The sequence below is a fragment of the Equus caballus genome, chromosome 10 (assembly GCF_041296265.1).
Source record: "Equus caballus isolate H_3958 breed thoroughbred chromosome 10, TB-T2T, whole genome shotgun sequence".
NCBI classification, from domain to species: Eukaryota; Metazoa; Chordata; class Mammalia; order Perissodactyla; family Equidae; genus Equus; species Equus caballus.
Genome location: NC_091693.1, coordinates 23156834 through 23178399, shown reverse-complemented (window position 1 = coordinate 23178399; position 21566 = coordinate 23156834). Strand labels below are relative to the sequence as shown.

Sequence of the window (21566 nt, the reverse complement as noted above, 5' to 3'; positions counted from 1 at the left end):
AAAAATTTAATGTTATTGAAATGAAGAAATATTTTCAACTGCAAAACCTTATAAATATATTTGTGGATGAAGTGTTTTATGTCTTTTAAAAACACTAAGAAGACAAACACACAATGACTAATAGAAGAGTTTTTGTTTGTGATTGTGTACTTCACTGACAATTTTTATTTCATCTATCATTTGTGTTGAGTTATATTTTATAATTTTAACACATTGGAACATATGTTAATTACAGGATTATTTTCTTCTTCCAAAAATAAGCAAAGTCATAATGAAGAGTATGTCTGACGTGACTGCAATAAAATGAAAACTTACAGAACTTAGGCTTAACTCATGTAGAACCTCCACACGCAAAAGCCAATACCTCTCATAAACAAGAGTAAGAACCTATATTTTTCAAAGCAAACTACAAGTAGCGACAAACTCATCACAAAGGGAGTTTCCAAATTAAATGCCATGGTTTATGCACGTCACTCACTAAATCTCCCCAAAACTTTTATTAATAATTGGAAAAAATATTAACGATATAGAGGAGAAATCTGGCAGAGAGTACCTGAACCAAGTGAATGAAGTTAACATCAGCTGCAACGGGAAAAATTGATATCAGGTGCCTGAAGCATGCCAAAGGACACATCACCACTCCTGTGTTATTGTTGGCCAACAAAAAAGAAAGTAAATCATAACTTGAATCTAACCATAAGAAAACAGCAGCTTATGAAAATCTTAAGCCATATATAGCTCCAGTGTCCCATAATCTTTAGTGTGTTTTAAATAGTAAGTCTCTTTAGCATTCTAGTGAGCAAGGCTCTCTTCCTTTTTCAGAAATTTCTCAGTAATTCTGGGCCACACAGTCATCTTGTGTATTTGTGCATTTTCTTAATCTGAGTCTACAACAGAGCTGATGGAGCATCCAGATAGGATGTGAACATAAGATGTTTCTCCTTCACTGATATCCAAGGTCTTGACCCCAAAGACAATGGGAATCTTGAACATTAATGCCTCTCCCTCTTCATCTGTCACACTGGGAACATTTTCAATGGATGCAGGGCATTAAGTCATGGTGAGAATTGTTCATGTCATATAGGAAGCCACAATGGTGAGAATGGAGAGAAGGATCTGGCATATAGGAAAGACGTATTCTAAGGAGCTAACCTTGATTGTCATAGAAGAAAATAGGAGAAAAAAGTACTTGAAAAATTTGTTAAGTAGGATCATCAGAAGGAGAGATTTAAGGTTTACAATTTCTAAATACATGTCATTTCAGGAGGAAAAGAGGATGCCACCCCTGACCTGGGCCATGACTCTTACCTGAGAAGCTGCCATTTTCTCCTCTTCTTTTTCCTGCTCTGGGTTTCTTTCTTGGACTATATTATGCTGGGAAATCACATCAGCACCTGGAGAATATATTCTCAAAAGCACCAGCAGAGGCTCTTCACCAGCTGTCGCCATATCCACAGCCGAAGGACCTTGAAATGCAGGAAGTCCGCACTCTCCTCTCCTTTGTTTCAAGAAAGATTCAGGAACAATGAGCTCCAACATGGTGACCAATGCGTGATTTCTCCTTCCGTGTCTTTGGGGACCCTCCCCTCCCACAGATGTCCACTAATTGTATTACAGCATGGGCAATGTGGGTTACACTGACTTGCTTCTACTAAACACACAGAAAGCAGACACTGTTTCCACCCCTTGGACCAAAGCCTGCACTCCACTCTCACAAATTACCGGGAAGCCCTCATGCTTAACCTTAGCCTCATTTAACAATCAGCTGGTGAACTTAATTAAAACAACAATGGTTCTCCTACCCAAATGGAATCTGGGAGGAAGGACACAGGTGATGATCATTCATAACTCCATATGTGATCCTAATGAGACCCCTGGGTTGAGAAAGAGTTAATATAAGTCTTGCTTCTCCAGCTTCAATATGCATACAGAGCTGGGAAAAGATGAACAGTATATCACGATTATATAGTATTTGCACCATACAGACAAAAGAATGTCAATGACATTTAATATTGATAAAGTCAGCACTGTAATCTGTATGGCTTGTTTGCAATGGTGTTACTATTGTGCTACACTCTCATAGCTACCTGGCTGTGTTCTTTAAATAATCCATATATATGTATATAAAGATATATATATGCATACAAAATTGTAAATACATACATATGTGTAGATTTGACTTGATTAATTTATGTTTGTGCTATTCTATTTTATGTAGATATTTATTATATAGACAAATATCACTTGTCAATGAAGATCCGAGTGTTAGCGGCTGGCCCCGTGCCCAGCAGTTAAGTTTATGTGATCCACTTTGGCGGCCTGGGGTTCACCGGATTGGATCCTGGGCATGGACCTACACACCACTCATCATGCCATGCTGTGGTAGCTTCCCACGTAGATGAACTAGAATTTCTTACAACCAGGATATACAACTATGTACTGGGGCTTTGTGGAGAAAAAAAAATAAGGAAGATTGGCAACAGATGTTAGCTCAGGGCCAATCTTCCTCAAAAAGAAAATGTAAATAGAACCTTTAAAAAAGAAGATTCAAGGGTCTTAATAAAATGTAGATGTGCTGAATAATTTTCCTTAACCAAATTGGGCTTACAGAATATGGATCAATATTTGGATAGCAATTCTATCCCTTTTTTGTCGATGAAACTAACCAGAGAAAATATGTATAATATTAGTTTTGCTCTAAGCTATGATATATAATGTTTAAATGGGATAAAATATTTTATAGTAGAAACTAATCACTAGAGAATATACAATTACATGTTTATTTAGAAAAAATAACTGAATATAACAAGTGATTTGGGAACGATAATAAAATACAGGACAATAATAAACAATGGAAGTAACACATTACATTTTGTACATTGACTAAATTGAAATGGGATAAACATGAGAATGACCCTGAAATTAACATTAGAGATTTTTTAACTGGACAGACATTACAAGACATTTTTAAGCCTGAAAAGTGCTGAAGTTCTTAATTTTTCTCCAGTCCATCCAGATGTCTCCTTCCCTAACTTTGCAAAGGGAGATTGTCCCACCTTGAGCAACAGACTACAGATGTTCTCAGGAGAGACATAACTACCATCTCCAATAACATATCAAGTCCAATAAGAGGAAAAGAATTACATTTCAGCAATGGCCAGTCAGTCACATTGTGTACACAGAGAGATGAATGATTCAGTTGTCTTCATCAAACTCGTTATCACATGCACAGGAATTTTGTGAAATAACTATAATAATCATGCAAATTTCTCTGTGATTTCTGTAGAGCAGATTGAATAGCAGATTAATTTTGAATTACAGCCTTAAGGATCATAAAAATCAGACATCATTACTAATTGGAATAAACTCCAACAATCATCATCAAGAAAGGTTGTATTAAAATATGCACACACAAATGCACACTTACCCCACACAAATATGCATGATCACAACATATGCACACATGTAAGGACATACAGGCACACATATACACACCTACACAAAACACAGAATTTAGTGTATAAAAGAAAAAATTTAGAGTATAAAAAAAGTAAAGTTTAAAAATCTAATTATATTAGAAAAGAGCATTATATGTTTGTAAAATGATGTTATAATGAAGATACTAAATGTAATAAAACTACATAAAACACCTATACACTGAATACCTTAAACAATGTTCATTGCTACTGTAAAAGAAAATGATTTTATTAATAAAAATGAGGTACTATACACTAATGTTTTATTTCAATATTTACATTTTACAGAAATGTAAAGGCATGAGTTAATTAAATAGTATGAACAACTGATTAACAAATATGTATTTTGATATATATATATATCGTGTAATTTTACTCACACTGTAAAACATTTCATAGCAAAATCTATCATGCCACATAATGCTGTATCTTGTGTAAAATGTATAGCATATTTATATTTTTATGATGTGAAAACATTAAATGAAAGGAAGCTAAAACTACACCTTAATAAGTTAACAATTAATTCAACTGCCCCAACTCCTTCGTGTATTGACTGGGCTTAGTGAGTCCTGTCCAAATAAGAGAGGACGGTAATGGACACATAGTAACTTCATTGTGGAGACCTGGAAAACACTACCTTCACTAACTGATCAAGGTTAACTCTCCAGTGATGTCATATTAACTGCATGAATCCTCTGATACATGACTTGATGACGTGAGATATTCTTATAAAAACCTATAAACCTACTCTAATCATGAGAAAAATATCAGATAAACCCAACTTTAGAGATTTTCTAAAAAGTGCCTGACAAGTCTTCAAACCTGCCAAGGTGATGAAAACTTAGGAAACACCGAGAAACTGACATAAAGCAGAAGAGACTGGGGGGTGGGGCAGTATGACTAAATACAGTATAAGGTATTCTGCAATGGATCCTGGAAGGAAAAAAAAGACATTAGTGTTAAAACTGGTGAAATGGAAGTCTGAGGTTTGGTTAAAAGTCATGTGCCAATGTTGTTTTTTTAGTTTTGTCAAATCTACCGTGGTGATTAAGATGTTGACATCAGATAAAATGGATGAAGGGCATATGGAAACTCTATTATCTCTCTTCACTGCAAGTCTGAATTTATTCCAAAATAATATTTACATTAAAAATTTGAATTGTTTATAATTTGATCATAGAGAGTTACATTAAATTATTTAATATGTTTGATTTAATATACACTTTTTTTTTAATGTGTCCACTGTGATCCCTTGGTGACTTCAAAAGCAATAAAATTCATTTCACAACAGATTCATGCCTTTTGCCTACAAATTGCTGCTTCTCTACTGCTCCAACCTTGATGAAAGACTTCTCCACAAAATTGCTTCTTAAATTGGAAATATAGGAGACTACTTTAAGCCTGTTTCTTGTTAACAGAGTCAAGTGGCATCAAGACATAACAGGGACCAATCTGCCTTCTAAAGATCACCAAAGCCATTCACTGTGATGCCAGGAATGAAATGTCTGTTTAATGTTTGCTTCCCACCTGCACTCTTTTTAAACATCAGCTGACACATCTTCTTGTGTTTTCCTACGTCTCCTGCATTTCATTACTCCAATGTTTACCTGAAGATATTTTAATATGCTAATCTTTCTCCATGAGCATTTTCATATTTCAAGTGATCACCACATCTCTTCGGATGTAAGGTATAATATTCACAATTTGGCCTCTAATACCTATAGTAACTAAAATCTAAATTTCCCTTCAGGTTTACTCCCAGAAAACTTGCATTATAATCCAGGGCCACTGTCTCCCACACAAGTTCATGAAGGAACAGAACACAGGCCAATTATGTTTATGAAACTCTCCTCAAAATCTCATGCCCAGTTAAATATTGGGAAAAATAATATCTCATAATAAAAGACGCACGCTCAAAGACATTTCCAGTATCTCTGCATTATTGTAGGACTAACTCTTTTTATTACTGATTAGACTCCAATCTTCTCTACTACAACCAGTAATAAAATACAGTTATATGGATACTTATATAATAATTATACAAGATTTCATTTACTATGACTATTATTATTTACTACTTAATTCTAGAGCAGGTTCTGTGCCTTCTTTTACAACTCTGCCTGCAATGAGACTGGCTTGTGATTGTGTGTGAGATTCTGCTGAGGTTGAGTAAATCAATGACTGAACATAGTGAACAACACACAGTTTATATTTTTCTGATGAGATGAGGTAATGGTGTATTTCTTCCAGCGCATGCACAGAAGTGCCCCGATGCACAGGGGTTACAACTCAAGAGAATATAGGAGCTGGTAGTTGGGAAACAAGAATTGATGAAGGCGGAGATGTTCACCAGCCACCTACTGCTCTGACCAGAAAGAGAAAAATAAATGTAAAAGATGGAGGAGAGAGTATAAAAAGATACAAAGGTGCTCACCAGGACAAGGATGGTTTGGGTAGCTCTGGTCTCAGGGGAGAATCTAGGTGAGATATTATTCCCATGAATGTGTTGGATCCTCTGCTTGTGCCTGCACAGAAGGAAAACCATGGAGAAACTGGCCCAGGTCATGAGTCCCAAACAAAAAACATCAGGGGTGGATATGAATACTGCATTCAGTAAGTGTTTGCTTTTCTCATGAAGGGTAGCTGAAAAGTATTTAAAATCTATAGTTGTGATGTTTTTGTTACTCCATTTTTCAGTCACATGCATAGGCACTTGGATATTTACCAGCATGTTCAGGATCCAGCAGAGAATACTGGAAGGACCAATGTACTTTAGGGCTTTTACTTTAAGCTCTGCCAACCTGGAGTTCCTGGGACTGATGGTGATGGCCTGGAAGACACTCAAAAGACACGTGGTCCCAATGGACACACCTCTGGCCACTCTGTGAACATAGAAAACAACTTTGCATCCAAAATCATTGAGAAAATGTTTCAACCCAAAAGCTGCCATTGTGTCTGGGATTCCTCTTGAGAGAATGACCAAGGAGTTGGCTACAGTCAAGTGCCTGAAAATCAAACCTATGGATCTTGACCTACCTGCATTGAAGAGGGATATATGACACAACAGTGAGAAATTTCCCAGGATTCCAATAAGAATCTGGACCAGGAAGATTATTCCAATTTTCAGATCCATGGAAGTTGTTTGGTTATTTTCCAGAGCTCAATATTCACATATGCAAATAGAGGATTCTGCATGGAGACATGAGTTGTGTGCTACTGTTTTCAGGGAAAATTAAATCCAAAAATCTCCACTTCCCCTGAGAACTTATTTCTAATATACGTTTTTCTTTTGTTAAGAGATTTTTCAAGTCTGATATATTTATATAGCATTTACAATGTACGTGTCACTCTTTTTAACACTTCATTTTTAACATATTTAATATTTATAACTCTCTGAGTTTGGACCTAAGATTATTCTCCTTTTACAGACAAGGAGAATTTAGCTGAAAAGAGGTTAAAGGACTCAACTAAATGTCAGTAGAGTCAGGACATGAACCTAGTGGCCCGGTTGCAATGACATTGGAATTTACCATTGTGCTATAGTCACTCACATCTTATGTAATTTAAATAATCCAAATATACTTATATATTGTTATACTTGAAACTTGTATTTTATACTTAATTGTACTAATTATTTTGATGATGTAGCCTATTGATTAATATCACTTTTGAATGAACATTCAAAGGTCTTAATAAAATGTAGATACACTAAATAATTTTCCATTTACAAACTGACTTTTCAAAATATGGGTCAATATGGGTATAGCAACAAAATGAATCATATCATTTATTTTGCCAATGACATCTACCACATAAAATATTGCATAATATGTTTCTTTTACCTAAGCAATTGAGTTTGAAATTTAAATAAGTAATAAAATGTTTGAGGGTAGAAACGAATCTTAATTTTATATAATAAAACATAAAACAAGTACACGAAGTGGAATTTGAGACATGAAATCTTGTGCACTGAATAAATTCAAATAGGAGAAACACAAGATGAGCCTGAAAATGAAAATACTATAAACTAAAGAAAATATCTGAAGGCACATTTGAGCCTGAAAAATGCTAGAGTTTGTTCTGCTGTCTGCCTCTCTCAAGTATGAAGTTAACTTTTCCATAAAGTGTCCTTCACTAACTTCGTGACGGAAACGTGTCCCATATGATCAACAGACTGCAAGTATTTTCAGAAGAGACATAATTAGCACCCCCATTAAACACATCAAACTTAAGTAACAGAAAAATAATTATGCTTCGATCACATTGTTTACACGGCGATGAGCTTACTCGCTATCACATGCACGGAACTTTTACTGAAATGACCATACAAATCATGGAAGTTTCTCTGTGGTTTCTACAGAACAAATTAATTTCTGAATTATAATCTTAAGGATCATAAAAACCAGAGTCTATTAATGCTTGGAATAAATTCCCACAATTGTCATCAGCCAGGATTACATTAAAATACGTTAGGAGCAGTTACAGATTGGCGTAGAGTCTCAGACCTCCAGTCTTTCCACAAGTTCAGCCTGTGTCTCAGGAATTGTTATTCCTTCCTGTGTCACTTTATTACTGAACAGTTTCCAACCCAGAAGAATCCCTTCCCCAGATATAAGCATTTACCCAGAACCTAACATGCCTCAGTACCATTTATAATCTGTGTCTCAAAGTGAAATAAAAAATACTCACTCAACTCTTTTCTGCTGCCAGGACAGTGGACCTGGTGTGACAGTCATGACACTCCCTGCCTGTGTAAGAGGGAAGCAGCCAGACCCTAAGATATGGGTTTGTGATTTTGTGACCTCAGCTCTCCACAGAACAGCAATTAGCACTTCACCTGTACTTTCAATGACAGTGCACGATTGGGCAGTTAAAATTAACCTTAAAAAACCTTCTCCCAGTCCCCAATTCCCAGAAACAATTATAAGTTTCTAGTGAGCATCTCCAAAGAGAGAGGGTGAGCATTTTGGAGAAACGTTTAACTTTTTCATGATACCTGGAGGCAGACAGAGTCTCACCTGATAGAAATAGAAAAGGTTTGAGATCTGACACGAGAGAATTGCAGTGAGGCATATGTATTTAGTTGGATCCTGCACTTCCCTGAGAAGTTCACTGTTTTTAAAGTATAATTGCCTATTTATCCTCAGGCTCCTGAACTACAAAATAAGGTAGGATATGAGTAGAGACATGTAGTGATACAAAGAGCCTGAGAAGGATTTTTCAAGAAAAGATGAATGAAAGGAATAATATGATGTAATAAATGTAGATTAGAAATCATTAGAGAAGATTTGTACAATTCAGTGCAAATTAATTTGAAAGTCTAGTTGACACGGATATATCAAGGAACATATATTTTATGGCATTGACCCCAGAAGAAGTACAAATTCTGAACTGAATAACGTCCAGAGAAGAAATAGCAATATTTAGAAGGGAACCCCACACACAAAAAACAGCACCAGCTAATATGGTTTATTCATTGCATTCTCCTACTGTTAAATATTAGACAAACCCATGCTCTCTAGGCTATTCAAGAGTATTGAAGAATAATGCTTCCAAATAACTTCCCAAAATCTTAGAGATTGCCATAAATATTTGAAAAATCTCACATATATCTAGGAGTGATAAATTATTAAACATATACTATTATAAAATATTGGCAAAAATAAAAGATTTAGCATGATCAAGTTCAGCTTATACAAGGTATGCCGTGGTTTACTTGTAGGAAATACATAAATATAATTTATTTTCTTAATTAAGATAAGGGAAGGACATATGATCATATTACTAGATGAAAACAAAGCTTCTTTACAAAATTCTACAGGTGGTGATGATAAAAATAAGACAATACTATATTACTGGGTACGTTCTCCACTTCATAAAATAAATGTCACTGAGCTAGACAACTGTTCACCTATGATGTAATCTACACAGATTTTGAAATATATTATGATGTACACCTAAAATTTATATAATGTTATAAACCAATGTTACCACAATAAAAATAAATAAAAATAAAAAAATAAGGATAAAAGTAAATAAATAAAAAACAACAAAAAGAAAACTGTTCACCTAACTATAGGGGTATAATACATTAGCTCCCACTAAATTCAGAGGGAATTTAGTAAGTAAATTAGTAAGTAAATAATAATAATTATTAGAATATATAATATTTATATAATATACATTTATATAATATATAAGTTTATATAATATATAGAGTATATATATGAATGCATAAAAATTTTATGTAATAATTTATATTGTTATAATAAGATAATTATGTTTCTTGTATATAAAATATGTTTATATATAATATATAGTAAATACATATTATATATTTACATAATGATGTAATTATATATATATAAATATATATAAATAATAAATTTATATAATAATGAAAAATTAGTAAGTAAATAAAATAATACTCATTTTATTGTATTGTTAATTGAGATTTCTTTCTGTTACAATTTGTATCTGATTACAATTTAATTTATATAAATACCTGTCTACGTTAGGCTAATGCTGTATTCAGTTAGATTGCCATCTTATCTTGATTTTTGTAATATGTTTCCATTCACTTTTGAGTTTTCAAGATATATATTCCTATGTTCTACAGAAATAATAGGAAATAAAATCAATATCTCAAGGAGATATCTAAGCCTCCATGTTCACTGCAGCATTATTTACAATAGCCAAGACATGGAAACAACCTAAATGTCCATCAACAAATGAATGGGTAAAGAAATTGTTGTTAGGGGCCCTCCCGGTGGCACAGCAGTTAAGTTCTCATGATCCACTTCAGCAGCCCGGGGTTCGCCAGTTCGCATCCTGGGTGAGGACCTATGCACGGCTTGTAGGGTCATGCTGTGACAGGTGTCCCACATATGGAGTAGGGGAGGATAGGCACGGATGTTGGCTCAGGGCCAGTCTTCCTCAGCAAGAGGAGGAGGATTGGCGGCAGATGTTAGCTCTTCCTCAAAAAAAAAAAAGAAATGGTTTTTGTACTTATGAAATGGAGTATTATTCAGCCATAAAAAAGGAAATCCTGCCATTTGTGTCAACATGGATTGATCTTGAGGGCATTACACTAAGTGAAATAAGTCAGAGAAAGACAAATAAAACAGCACAGCTGCTGTGAAAAACACTATGGCAGTCCCTCAAACAATTAAACTTAGAATTATCATATGATTCAGCAATTCCACTTCTGGGTATATTTCTAAAAGAATTGAAAGCAGGGACTCAAACAGATATTTGCACACCAATTTTCATAATAGCAATATTCACAGAAGCCAAAAGATAAAAAACAACCCAAATGTCCACAAGCAGATGAATGGATAAACAAAATGTTGTATATATATATACATTGGAATATTATTCAGACTTTAAAAGAAAAGACATTCTGAAACAGGCTACATGGATGAATCTTGAAGACATTGTTCTAAGTTAAATAAACCAAAAACAAAAGGGCAAATATGGTATGATTCCACTTATATGAGGTGCCTAGAATAGTTAAATTCATAAAGACAGAAAGTTGCAGAGTGGTTACCGACGGCTAGAGGAAGGGTGGAGCGGGGAGTTAGTGTTTAATGGGTGCAGAGTTTCAGTTGGGGATGAAGAAAAAGTTCTGCACATGGATAGTGATAATAGTTGAACAACACTGTGAATGTACTTGATGCCACTGAATTGTACATTTAAAAATGGTTATACTGGTAAATTCCATGTTATCTATATTTTACCACAATAAAAAAGAGAAAATGGACTTTTGCCTGTAGCCATGATGGAAAAACAGAAAGCAGATTTACCTTCTCGCTTGAAACAACAAATACAAAGGGAAACAGCACATTGCAACATTGGTAGTCAAGAAACTGTACATCAGGAAATGTAAGAAAATGATCCTTGATATCACTGAAGAATTTAATTTAATGGAGGCAGAGTTTCAGTTGGGGATGACAAAAAAATTCTGCAGATGGATAATGATAACAGTGGAACAAAAATTCCACACTGTGAGGAATTCGTCCCAGCATATACCACCTTTTAGTTTAATGAAATATTAGCAAACAGAAGATAGTAATGGACTAATAATAAACACAGAGTTTCATGATACGGAATATATAGCTCCTAAATAGTCACACATAATAAAGATCAAAACATCAGCAGTGGCTTTGGAAATGAATGAGAAAATAGTGGACTACTCAATATTCATGGCTAGAAACAAATTTAATCATATCCCTCTTTATTTATTTACCTATTTATCTCTGTTTTACATGAATAAATACTAGATCCTCTACTAAAAAATGTCAATTTCATCTTGCTGTTTTATTTTCTTAAAAATATTATTATATTTTGCAATTAACACTGCAAAGCCTGGAAGGGGATGTCCTGTCAGCTCTTCCCATCACAGAGTACCAGGTGCAGTAAACAGTCTGTCCTATCAGACCTACCATGGTCACGTCCTATACCTGGTCTCCTCAGAAAAGGTTGTGACGTGTTGTACACTATAAATCTTTCCTGCGGATATTTACTCATATTTTCAATTTAAGGAGTTTTCAGGGTTATTTGATATAAGTCAGTTTTTGCCTCATGATCTCAAATTAGAATCTATCCATGATCAAGTTGCGAGTTGCCTGTAAATGAGTGAATTAATGAATGGGAGAAGTAGTTAGGGTTCTATAAATGAGTCAAAGATAGCCCCTGTGGGTCCCTTCTTCTTTCCTTCTCCACAATAGGATGGGAATGTTAGCCCAAAGCCCACTGGCACAAAACTCAAATTCTTCCACATTCCACTGCTTTAAATGTAGCCCAAATAAACATATTTTTAGCCATTTCAAGCTCTTTTACATACACTCAAAACCACACCCAACATCTGCTAAGCATGGGTAAGACAAACCCTGTAGCTATAGTAAACCCCAAACTGCACCTGCACTTAAGAGCTCTCTAATTCAGAGGCTCTTCACCATGCTTCTGATCAGCATCACCTAGCCATTATGATTTCTAATTTCCTCTTCTTCCATGGGATGTCCATTATGCTATTCCCCTTCTGGGAGTTGGCCTTGCGACACTGTAGAAGGTCTCTTGCTGGGAGGGACTCTCTTTCTCATGCAACCCTGTCCCAGAACTTGTTGTGTGTTCCTGCCTTTCTTGATCAACTCCCAAAGCCTAAGAATTATCACAATTAATGGCCTCCAAATAGCCCCAGTGACTCTTACCCTTCCATCCTCCATCCATCCCTACCTCTTCCGTTATCTCCTTTTGTGACATTCATCTGCCACTCTTGTCACCTTTAATCATTCCCGAGACCTTCACATGCCACTCCACATCCCTCTGATACTTCTAGACTTCTATATTGGAACCCATCTCCATCCCATGCCCTTTTTGACCTCAGTTCCTCCATGTCACCTATGACCCTGAGAACTGCAGAACTTCTAGAATGTAACGCCTCCGTGGAAACTTCTGCACTAAGACATGACCAAATTCTAGAACAGCTTCTAGCAGTATAAGGTCATGTTCCCCACAATTAAATGCCTCCCTGGAAAAGCTCAATGCTGCCAGAATGATTTTATGTTTATTCTAGCCAACACCTGATGATAGGCCCCTGATCTCCCCTTACAGCGTTTACTAAAAATTGCTTACAAATGTGAATATATATCTTTTACAACTCAGGAATGTCTTCCTCCAGGAAGAATAGGGCCTCTGTCTCTCAGTCTCTGTGGGAGGACAGAATCCCAATTTTACCAATGCTCAGCTAGTAAACATGGGACTTAATTGCATTTACAATGACCAACCTTTGTAACGTTTCACTTCTCTGACTTGACCAAGCCCCCACTCATCCCCCTCCCTCATTCTCCTTTTAAAACAGCCAATCACTTTTGCACAAATCAGACTGGAGCTGAGCTCTGTCCTCTACTATTCACATTACCAAATAAAATCTGCTTTCACCACTTTAATGTCTGGCCGTGTTGTTTGACATTTCCATTCCAGGGATGTTGGCCAAACCTTCTTTCCTGCCATTGCCCCAGCACCCTTCATCCTCTGGGTCCTCCTTCATGATCATCTGAATTCCCAACCATTGGGTTTCCCCCACTTTCCACAACCACCATGATTATCCCAACCCTATAATCCTGCCCTTTCCCCCCAGGACCTTCAGCCCATTCATGTTCACTATCTTTCCTAACTCCCTACATAGCTTTGCTCCCATTTTGCCTCCTGGTGCCCATTATTCCTCCAGCACCTGCTCCTCTTCTCACCCTCCATCTCAGCCTTGGACCACCACATACCTCACCCATTATCCTCCTCCAACTCCCCTCTTCTTCAACTCCTTATAGACATTAAATTTCCTGGGCTTTTAATCCCTTCCTGCTCTGCATTCACCTTAGTCCATTATTTCACCATACCCATAATCCCCTTTGTGTCCATGATGCCCTACACCCCTAACACCTGCAGCATCCAATATCTCCTGTAGCCTTAACTTCCTTACACACAGGATCACCTTGTACCCTTAAACTCACCAGTGCACCTTAATCCCTCTGCGAGATTAACCAATTTGTAACTTGAACGCTCTGTCCTCTTTCCCATTTCACATTTCCAGGCTCTCTGCATCCCTGAATTCTCCCTAGGCTACCCTTTCTTGTACTCTCATTCTTTTCCTGCTCTATCTACACACCTGTGCACTGTCACTCCCCCAATACTCTGTTTTGCTCTGTCTTAAACAAAAGTGGTGATGCTCATATCACTGTTTACATTTTGGACATTGTAATACCATCCTCATGAGTTAGTACAGAGTTGAAAGGATTATAAGAGGTGAATTGATAAAAGAGGTCTAGAAGTGCCACTATTTCATTCATATATGATCACAATATCAAGACAAGCACACATATGCTATGTGAGTTTGATTTTTTGAATGAAATCGAGACTGTGTGAGTTTGCATGTGTCTGCATCATACTGAGTGTGTATTAATGTGAGTGTGTATTTCTGTACTATAAGTCTATGGATGAGTGTTTGTGGTGGATGTGTATGTAAATATGCACGTGCATAATTATGCGTGTATCTGACTGCATATCTATTTGAGTGTGCATGCATATGTGTTTGCATCTGTGTGTAGGTGTGTCATTGTGTGTTTGTTGGGTTGATGGGTGGGTATATTAGGAGCTCTCCACCATTATGGATATTAGGAGCTCTAATATCTGACTTGGATATTGAGAGACAATGGAGAATGGATCTAGATCAAATGTGGATTTCTTTGTAAAAACACCAGACATTTGATTTGAATTAACCTTTTATATTTCTTGATTAATTACAAAAGTCATCAGTGTTCATTACTGAAAATTCAGGAAAAACAAGTGTAGGGGACTAAGGGAAACCATTCAATACTCTTGAACTGAGTAAGTAGCATTCATTGGCTTATCTGATATTTAAAGTAATGACCTTTGAAAGCATCACATCCCAGTACTTTCATTAGTGCAAGTCTTATAAACTTCTCCCTTTCTATGGTTATTGTTCTGTTCAACCTCCCATCACCACTGAGTGCTCAATATCAGTAAAATATATTTTTCTACAGTTTCCACATCATTTAGACTTCCAAATTAGTTGTCTATGATTCTTGACTTCATGTTCTTCTGTTTACTGTATCTTTGAAAATCCTTCTCAGTTACTTTGTTTCTGTTTCTTCATTCACAATTTAACTTACGGCATGGCTTAGTGTTATGAAGTTTAGGAAAGAATCACCTTAGTGGGGAAGGATCACTCAGGGAAGCAGAGCATCCAGTAACACACATGTGCTTGGTTGCCTGTCCTTCATGAGTCACACTTCAGCATTTTCTGCTCCTCCATGTGAGACCCTGTCTGATCCCCAAATCTTGAAAAAGTTAGTCTTTCCCAATACGTAAACGGTCTCTTTGGGAATGCTAATTAGAAACTTTTAATTGGCTTTAGTAATTAGCAACTGGGAAAAAGTTTTCCAGAAATGTTCTCAGCTGCCCAAGCCCATCCTGTCAATGCCACTACAGATGACATAATAATTGAACTTCTATGGGGAGGTGAGCTCACACAATCACAAACCCATATCTGAGGGTCTGGCTCCCTCCCTCTCACACACGTATGGAAGGTAATGATCTTCACACTGAGCTCACTGTCCAGACAGAAGGATGGAGACTGGTGAGTATTTTCTACTTCAGTCTGAGAGGCAGAGTCTGTAAGGGAAGCAGGCATTTCAGAAATCTGAGTTAGTGATCATACTGGAAACTGGGATGCTTTGGGGACTGAAGCTAATCCAGTGTGAAAACCGCACAGGAAGAAGAAATCATTCCTGAGGCATGAGCTGAACTACTAAAGAGAAACATGGGTCCTAGACATCCTAACCACTTTCCAAGGGCTTCATATGTAATTTGATGTAATCCTCACTGAGAGCGATTGCTGATGTTTAACACAAATGATTAGAAAACCTGATTTTGAAGGTGCTGGAGGACTGTAGTTCTGAAATCAATTGCCCTCAGCCTACATTACAGGACCCATAGACAAAGTTGCTAGAATTGCTAGGGGTGCACTGTAATCTTTCCATGCTTGAAATAAAGAGTAGGGTGAATCCACAGGAATCATCTAATCCAATGATGAAACAGTGTACTTGAACGGAAATTGCTGGAATAGAAATGTTTTCTCTCTTGGAATATGAAGTGTTTAATGGAGACAGGAATGGTATCTCTACTGAAAACATCCTTTGTCACTGTTTGTAAGATAGTTTCCTTCTTTAAGTTAGGGAAGCAGCATTTAAGGAAAAGGCGGCTGTAATTCTACGATTCAGACAGACATTGTCAGACTCAAATGCATCTTGTGATTTATTCTCAGGTTTAAAAATATTCTAATATAAATCCAAAAATCTAAAATTTAAATTTACAAAATGTGCAAAACTTCGCCCCTTACATCTATTTTGTATGTGTGTCTTACATAGGAATATTTTTCACAAACCTTACCTCACTGCTAGTAGTTTTCCTTAAGTCAGATGTGAATGAATAGATATTATATGATCTGAAACTAGTAATAATTCAGTTGCTAGCCCTAAATGATATTATACCGTATTAGTGTTGCATGTTCCATAGTTTAGGGCAGGACTTGAGCTTGTTCAATTATTTCTGTAATAGTTGCTACGGTACTTTTCTTCCTGGCATCAAGGCAAAGACATCTTTCTGTTGCCATCCTAATATTGAGCAATTCCTGAATTCATTAAATCCAACTTGGTTATGGGGCGGGATTCTGCAGTATTATACTGCGATCAGCGCATCTACATTTCTCTAAGATCTCTAATCTTTACTCAAGGCTGATATTGTCCCATAGAATAAATCTTTGCACATAAATTGAAACTCGAAACAACCAAAATTGAAAAATAATATACCAGCAATGTAAGTTAAAATGACAAGGTCTAAAAACAAAACTAAATATATAACTAAATTATTCAAAGAATAGGGCTAACTTAGCTAGTATAGCATAATGTTAGTATAGCATGATGGTTAAATGCTGTCTTTGCAATCAGCACAGCCAGGTTAATTTCCTATTTTGCCCCTAAACAAACTGTGAATTTAAACAAACACTTAACCTCTCTGTGCCTATGTTCTCCTCGTCTTTACAATAAAAGTAACTGCAATGCCTGTGTCATAGATTTATGAAAAGAAAAAAAAGTTACCTCATGTATGGCCTTCATAGAAACTGTCCATACATAGTAAGTGCTCTTAAAGCGTTCAACTCTTAAACTCATGATAATAAAGGAAAAAATTTAAATACTTTTTACAGGGAAACTAGTGGTAAATGGAGAGTATTAAATTTCAGTTGACATGATAAATGAAGCTGGTGCATCATATTCCCATGCAGGATGCTCTGGCTCTGAAGAAGATATCAGTCAGTGCAAGCCGGCAGAATGACATCCAAGGATGTGGCAATAGGAATGATCTTCTTAACGCAAAGTGTATTTGGAATCCTTGGGAATTTCTCTCTTCTTTACCATTATATCTTCCTTCACTCCACGGGGAGCAGATTAAGGTCCACAGATCTGATTATTAAGCACCTGATTGTAGCCAACTCTTTAGTCCTCCTCTCTAAAGGAGTCCCCCAGACAATGGCAGCTTTTGGTTTGAAAGATATCAGATTTCAATGATATCAGATGCAAACTTGTTTTCTATCTTCATAGAGTGGGTAGGGGTGTGTCCATTGGCAGCACCTGCCTCTTGAGTATCTTCCAGGCCATCATGATCAGCCCCAGATACTCTATATGGGCAGAACTTAAAGTGAAAGCTCCCAAGCACATTGGCTCCTGTATTTTCTCGTGCTGGATCCTGCATATGCTGGTAAATATAATTTTTCCTATGTATGTGACTGGCATATGGAACAAAACAAACATCACAATGAAAAAGGATTTGGGTGACTGTTCTGGGGTAAGTAATAACAAAATCACACTATCACTATATGCAGCATTGTTATCATTCCCTGATGTTTTCTGTTTGGGGCTCATGCTCTGGGCCAGTGGCAACATGATTTTAATCCTGTACAGACACAAGCAGAAGGTCCAACACATTCATAGGACTGACATCTCCCTCAGATCGTCCCCTGAGTCCAGAGCTACCCAGAGCATCCTTGTTCTGGTGAGCACCTTTGTATCATTTTACACTCTCTCCTCCATCTTCCAAGTCTGTATTACTCTTCTTAATAATCCTGGTCAGTTGTTAGTAAACATCACTGCCTTAATCAATGGATGCTTCCCAACCATCAGCCCCTTTGTTCTCATGCGTCACGGCTTCAGTGTATACAGGCTGTGCTTTGTCTGGATAAGGAATACAAAATCTCCTAATCTTATCACAAATATGTAAACTTACACTTTTGTACAATGCTCAGTTGTGCATTCATTCATCCTCAAAGTTGCCAGCACAATTGGTGAAACAGTCATATTACAGGAAAATGGTGAACAAGACAGACTGAAGTTCTGTCCAGTAATAAACCATAAATAGTAATAGTAATTGTAATAAAATGTTAATTATTATATACTTATATAACATTTTAATAATGTTTGTGGTGGAGTCATTCAGTGTCTATGAAATAATAAAGCAGTAAGTCCTGGTACAATCTGGATATCATATGAAAGTCTTCGAGTGTATAACTTTCAGTTTGATATAATAAATTTATCCAGAAATTAAGCATGGAATTTCTGGAAAAGTTCTAGGTAGAAGGAATGGCATATGAAATGGTCATTCAAGAAACTGAAGGAAAAATGTTCTCAGGGAATAATGAAGTAGTGTGTGGTGAAGCTGAAGGGCAATCAGTTTCAGATAGTATATGTATTGGGGGCCAGCCATGAAATGTGTATGTTACATCTTTATACAGATGGCGGTCATTTGAAATATAATTATATGGAGGGAGATAAGCATATTTAAATTTTTCATGTATAAATGGCCAGATAAAACTAGAGTGGGAAAAAAAAAGAGAGCGCAAAGCTGTTTGGGCTGAGTTTTTAAAAACATCAGGTGAGTTTTGACAATTTAAACAGACATGATGTCTGGGATAAAATGGCATGGGTTTTGGAATCTGTAGAAGATGGGTGTTTCTGGATAATGTGAAGATGCCCATTGGCCATGTTGGAAACAAAGAGCTTTGGGGGAGCACACTCAAGTCAATGACATGAGTAATTAAGTGGAGCTTTTCACTAAACTTGGAGCAGAAGAGGAACAGTCATTTAGAGGGGCGGAAGTCACAAATCCTTTTTGTTTATGTGCTCTTCGTAGCAGGTGGTTTTCCACAGGAGGAAATTAGTTATTTCTCAGGTAGAGGAAAAATTTAAAAACCGCTATCTCTGTATTTATAATAGGAAGCTGATGTAAAGAACTAAAGATTCAATAATTTGAAAAGCAAAATAATTCACTTCATATATTATATATTGATATATTAAACTTTGCAGCACAAGAGAAGCACATATTGTTAGCCCACAAGATACATTTAGAAATACTTACCGTATATTAGACCACAAATCAAGATGCAAAGAGCACGTATACTATAGCATATATGTGTGTCTACATTATGTGTATGTGTGTGGTGTGTTATTACTCAGATCATGTTTGTTACTCATCAAGTAATAGTACTGGAAAATTGTACCTTAATGAATGTGATAATAGTAATGCTTACCATAATTATAATAATGACAACCTACTTCAAATTTAAAGTCTATTATATGGTCAAGTGGGCTGTTTAATAGGTTAAAATGTGTATATTTCATTATTTTACTTTAATCCTAATGTTTTAACTATATCTCTTGAAAAAAATATCCAAGTAGGGGCGGGCCCGGTGGCACAGCGGTTACGTTTGCACATTCCACTTCAGCGGCCCGGGGTTCGCCTGTTTGGATCCCAGGTGTGGACATGGCACCATTTGGCAAGCCATGCTGTGGTAGGCATCCCACATATAAAATAGAGGAAGATGGGCACGGATGTTAGCTCAGGGCCAGTCTTCCTCAGCAAAAAGAGGAGGATTGGCAGATGTTAGCTCAAGGCTAATCTTCCACACACACACAAAAATACAATTAAATAGAGTCAAACAATCTTAGACATTAATAAGAGCAATTACTCTACATATTTATGTTAAACATAGTAGTGGATATAGCTGGGATTATATTTACCAATTTATTGTATGTTCTTCATTAGTCGTCTATTTTCTGATTTTTTCTATCTTATGCGTTAATTTTTAATAATCTATATTTACCCCTTTACTTAGGAGGCTTTATACTTAGTATATCTTAGTTTTTAACCTAGAAATTATGGCATAGTTTTTTTTTAAAGGTATGCTTTTTTTGGTGAGGAAGATTGGCCCTGGGCTAACATCTGTTGCCAATCTTCCTTTTTTTTTTTTCTTCTCTCTCCAAAGCCCCAGTACATAGTTGTATATCCTAGTTGTAAGTCATTCAAGTTCTTCCATGTGGGATGCCACCACAGCATGGCCTGATGAGCGGTGTGTAGGTCCTCACCCAGGATCCAAACCATTGGACCCTGGGCCACTGAAGCAGAGCACAAGAACTTAGCCTCTCGGCCACGGGGCCAACGCCTATAGCATACTTTCAAACACAAATTACAGTATTATTTAACATCTTTAATGTCTCTGTTGAGAACATAAGGACATGAAAATATTAATCTACTTACCTTCTCCCTAACTTTTAAAGGCGGTGATAAGTATCAAAGACACACGTATAGGTCTTCAGAACCTAGAACAATGAAATATCGCAAACTAAATACGTCTCTGTCTATAGTTCACAATACAGAAATTTGTCAGCCCACAATTGCCTCCCTGTGCCCCTTCCAGTTACTACATCCAAGGGTAAATAATCTGACATCTAATAGGAGAGATCACTTTCACCTGTTTGGTGCTTTATATAAATGAATCCATACAGAATGAAATCTTCTCTGTTGGCTTTTTTTTCACTTTTCACTCCACATGTTGTTTGTGAACTGTTTATCATCACATGTTGTGAGTGATTTATTAACATTAGTTCCATTGTGTGAATTCTGACAATTTAACAGGATCCCATTCTGTGAATATCTAACAATAAATTTAATCATCCCACTCTTGATGCATACGTGGATTTTCAGTTTGGGGCTATATTATGAACAGTACTACTGCTATGTAAATTCTACAACTGATGTTTTGGTGACAAAGTACAAATTTCTGTTGTTATATGTGTAGTAGCAGATTTCATGGGGTCATATGCTTACTTCTTCTCAGCTTTGTAAATACTGCCAAGTACTTTTCAAAATGTACCAATTTTCCCAACCATCAGCATTTATATGAGGTTGCATATTCATCCATTCTTCAGGGTGGAGTGAAGGTAGAGTGTTCGTGAAACAAACTCCCCTGGCACTTGCCATTAGTAGATGGGTGAGGCTATAGCCCATTGGCCACTATCCTCTGATGTCAACGTTTTCACTATAGAGATGATGTGCTCTTTGTTGGAAAGTTAGAAACGCTGAGTCTCAACAGGCCTGTCTAGGACGTTCCCTCTGCGCCTAGGCAAGGCTGATGAAATATGACAAGTTCAGTCTTCTTTTCCATTTAAAGTTTATTTGATTTAT

At 36.5% G+C, this 21566-nt stretch overlaps 2 protein-coding genes and 1 pseudogene across 2 annotated transcripts in view; 1 reads left to right on the top strand and 2 right to left on the bottom strand.

Annotated features, from left to right (window-relative positions):
• Positions 1–21566, bottom strand: part of LOC106781576 (zinc finger protein 331) — a 131832-nt gene that overhangs the window by 86346 nt on the left and 23920 nt on the right. The gene's annotated exons all lie outside the window — the stretch shown is intronic.
• Positions 5683–6609, bottom strand: EQUCABV1R914 (vomeronasal 1 receptor equCabV1R914). Its single transcript, NM_001167532.1, has one exon. The coding sequence runs from the start codon at positions 6607–6609 to the stop codon at positions 5683–5685; it is 927 nt and encodes a 308-aa protein (NP_001161004.1).
• EQUCABV1R-PS937 (vomeronasal 1 receptor equCabV1R-ps937 pseudogene) lies at positions 17381–18326 on the top strand (annotated as a pseudogene).

Excerpts from the sequence above, each read along its gene's own strand:
- EQUCABV1R914 (NM_001167532.1), bottom strand. The coding sequence starts at position 6,609 with ATGGATCTGAAAATTGGAATAATCTTCCTGGTCCAGATTCTTATTGGA.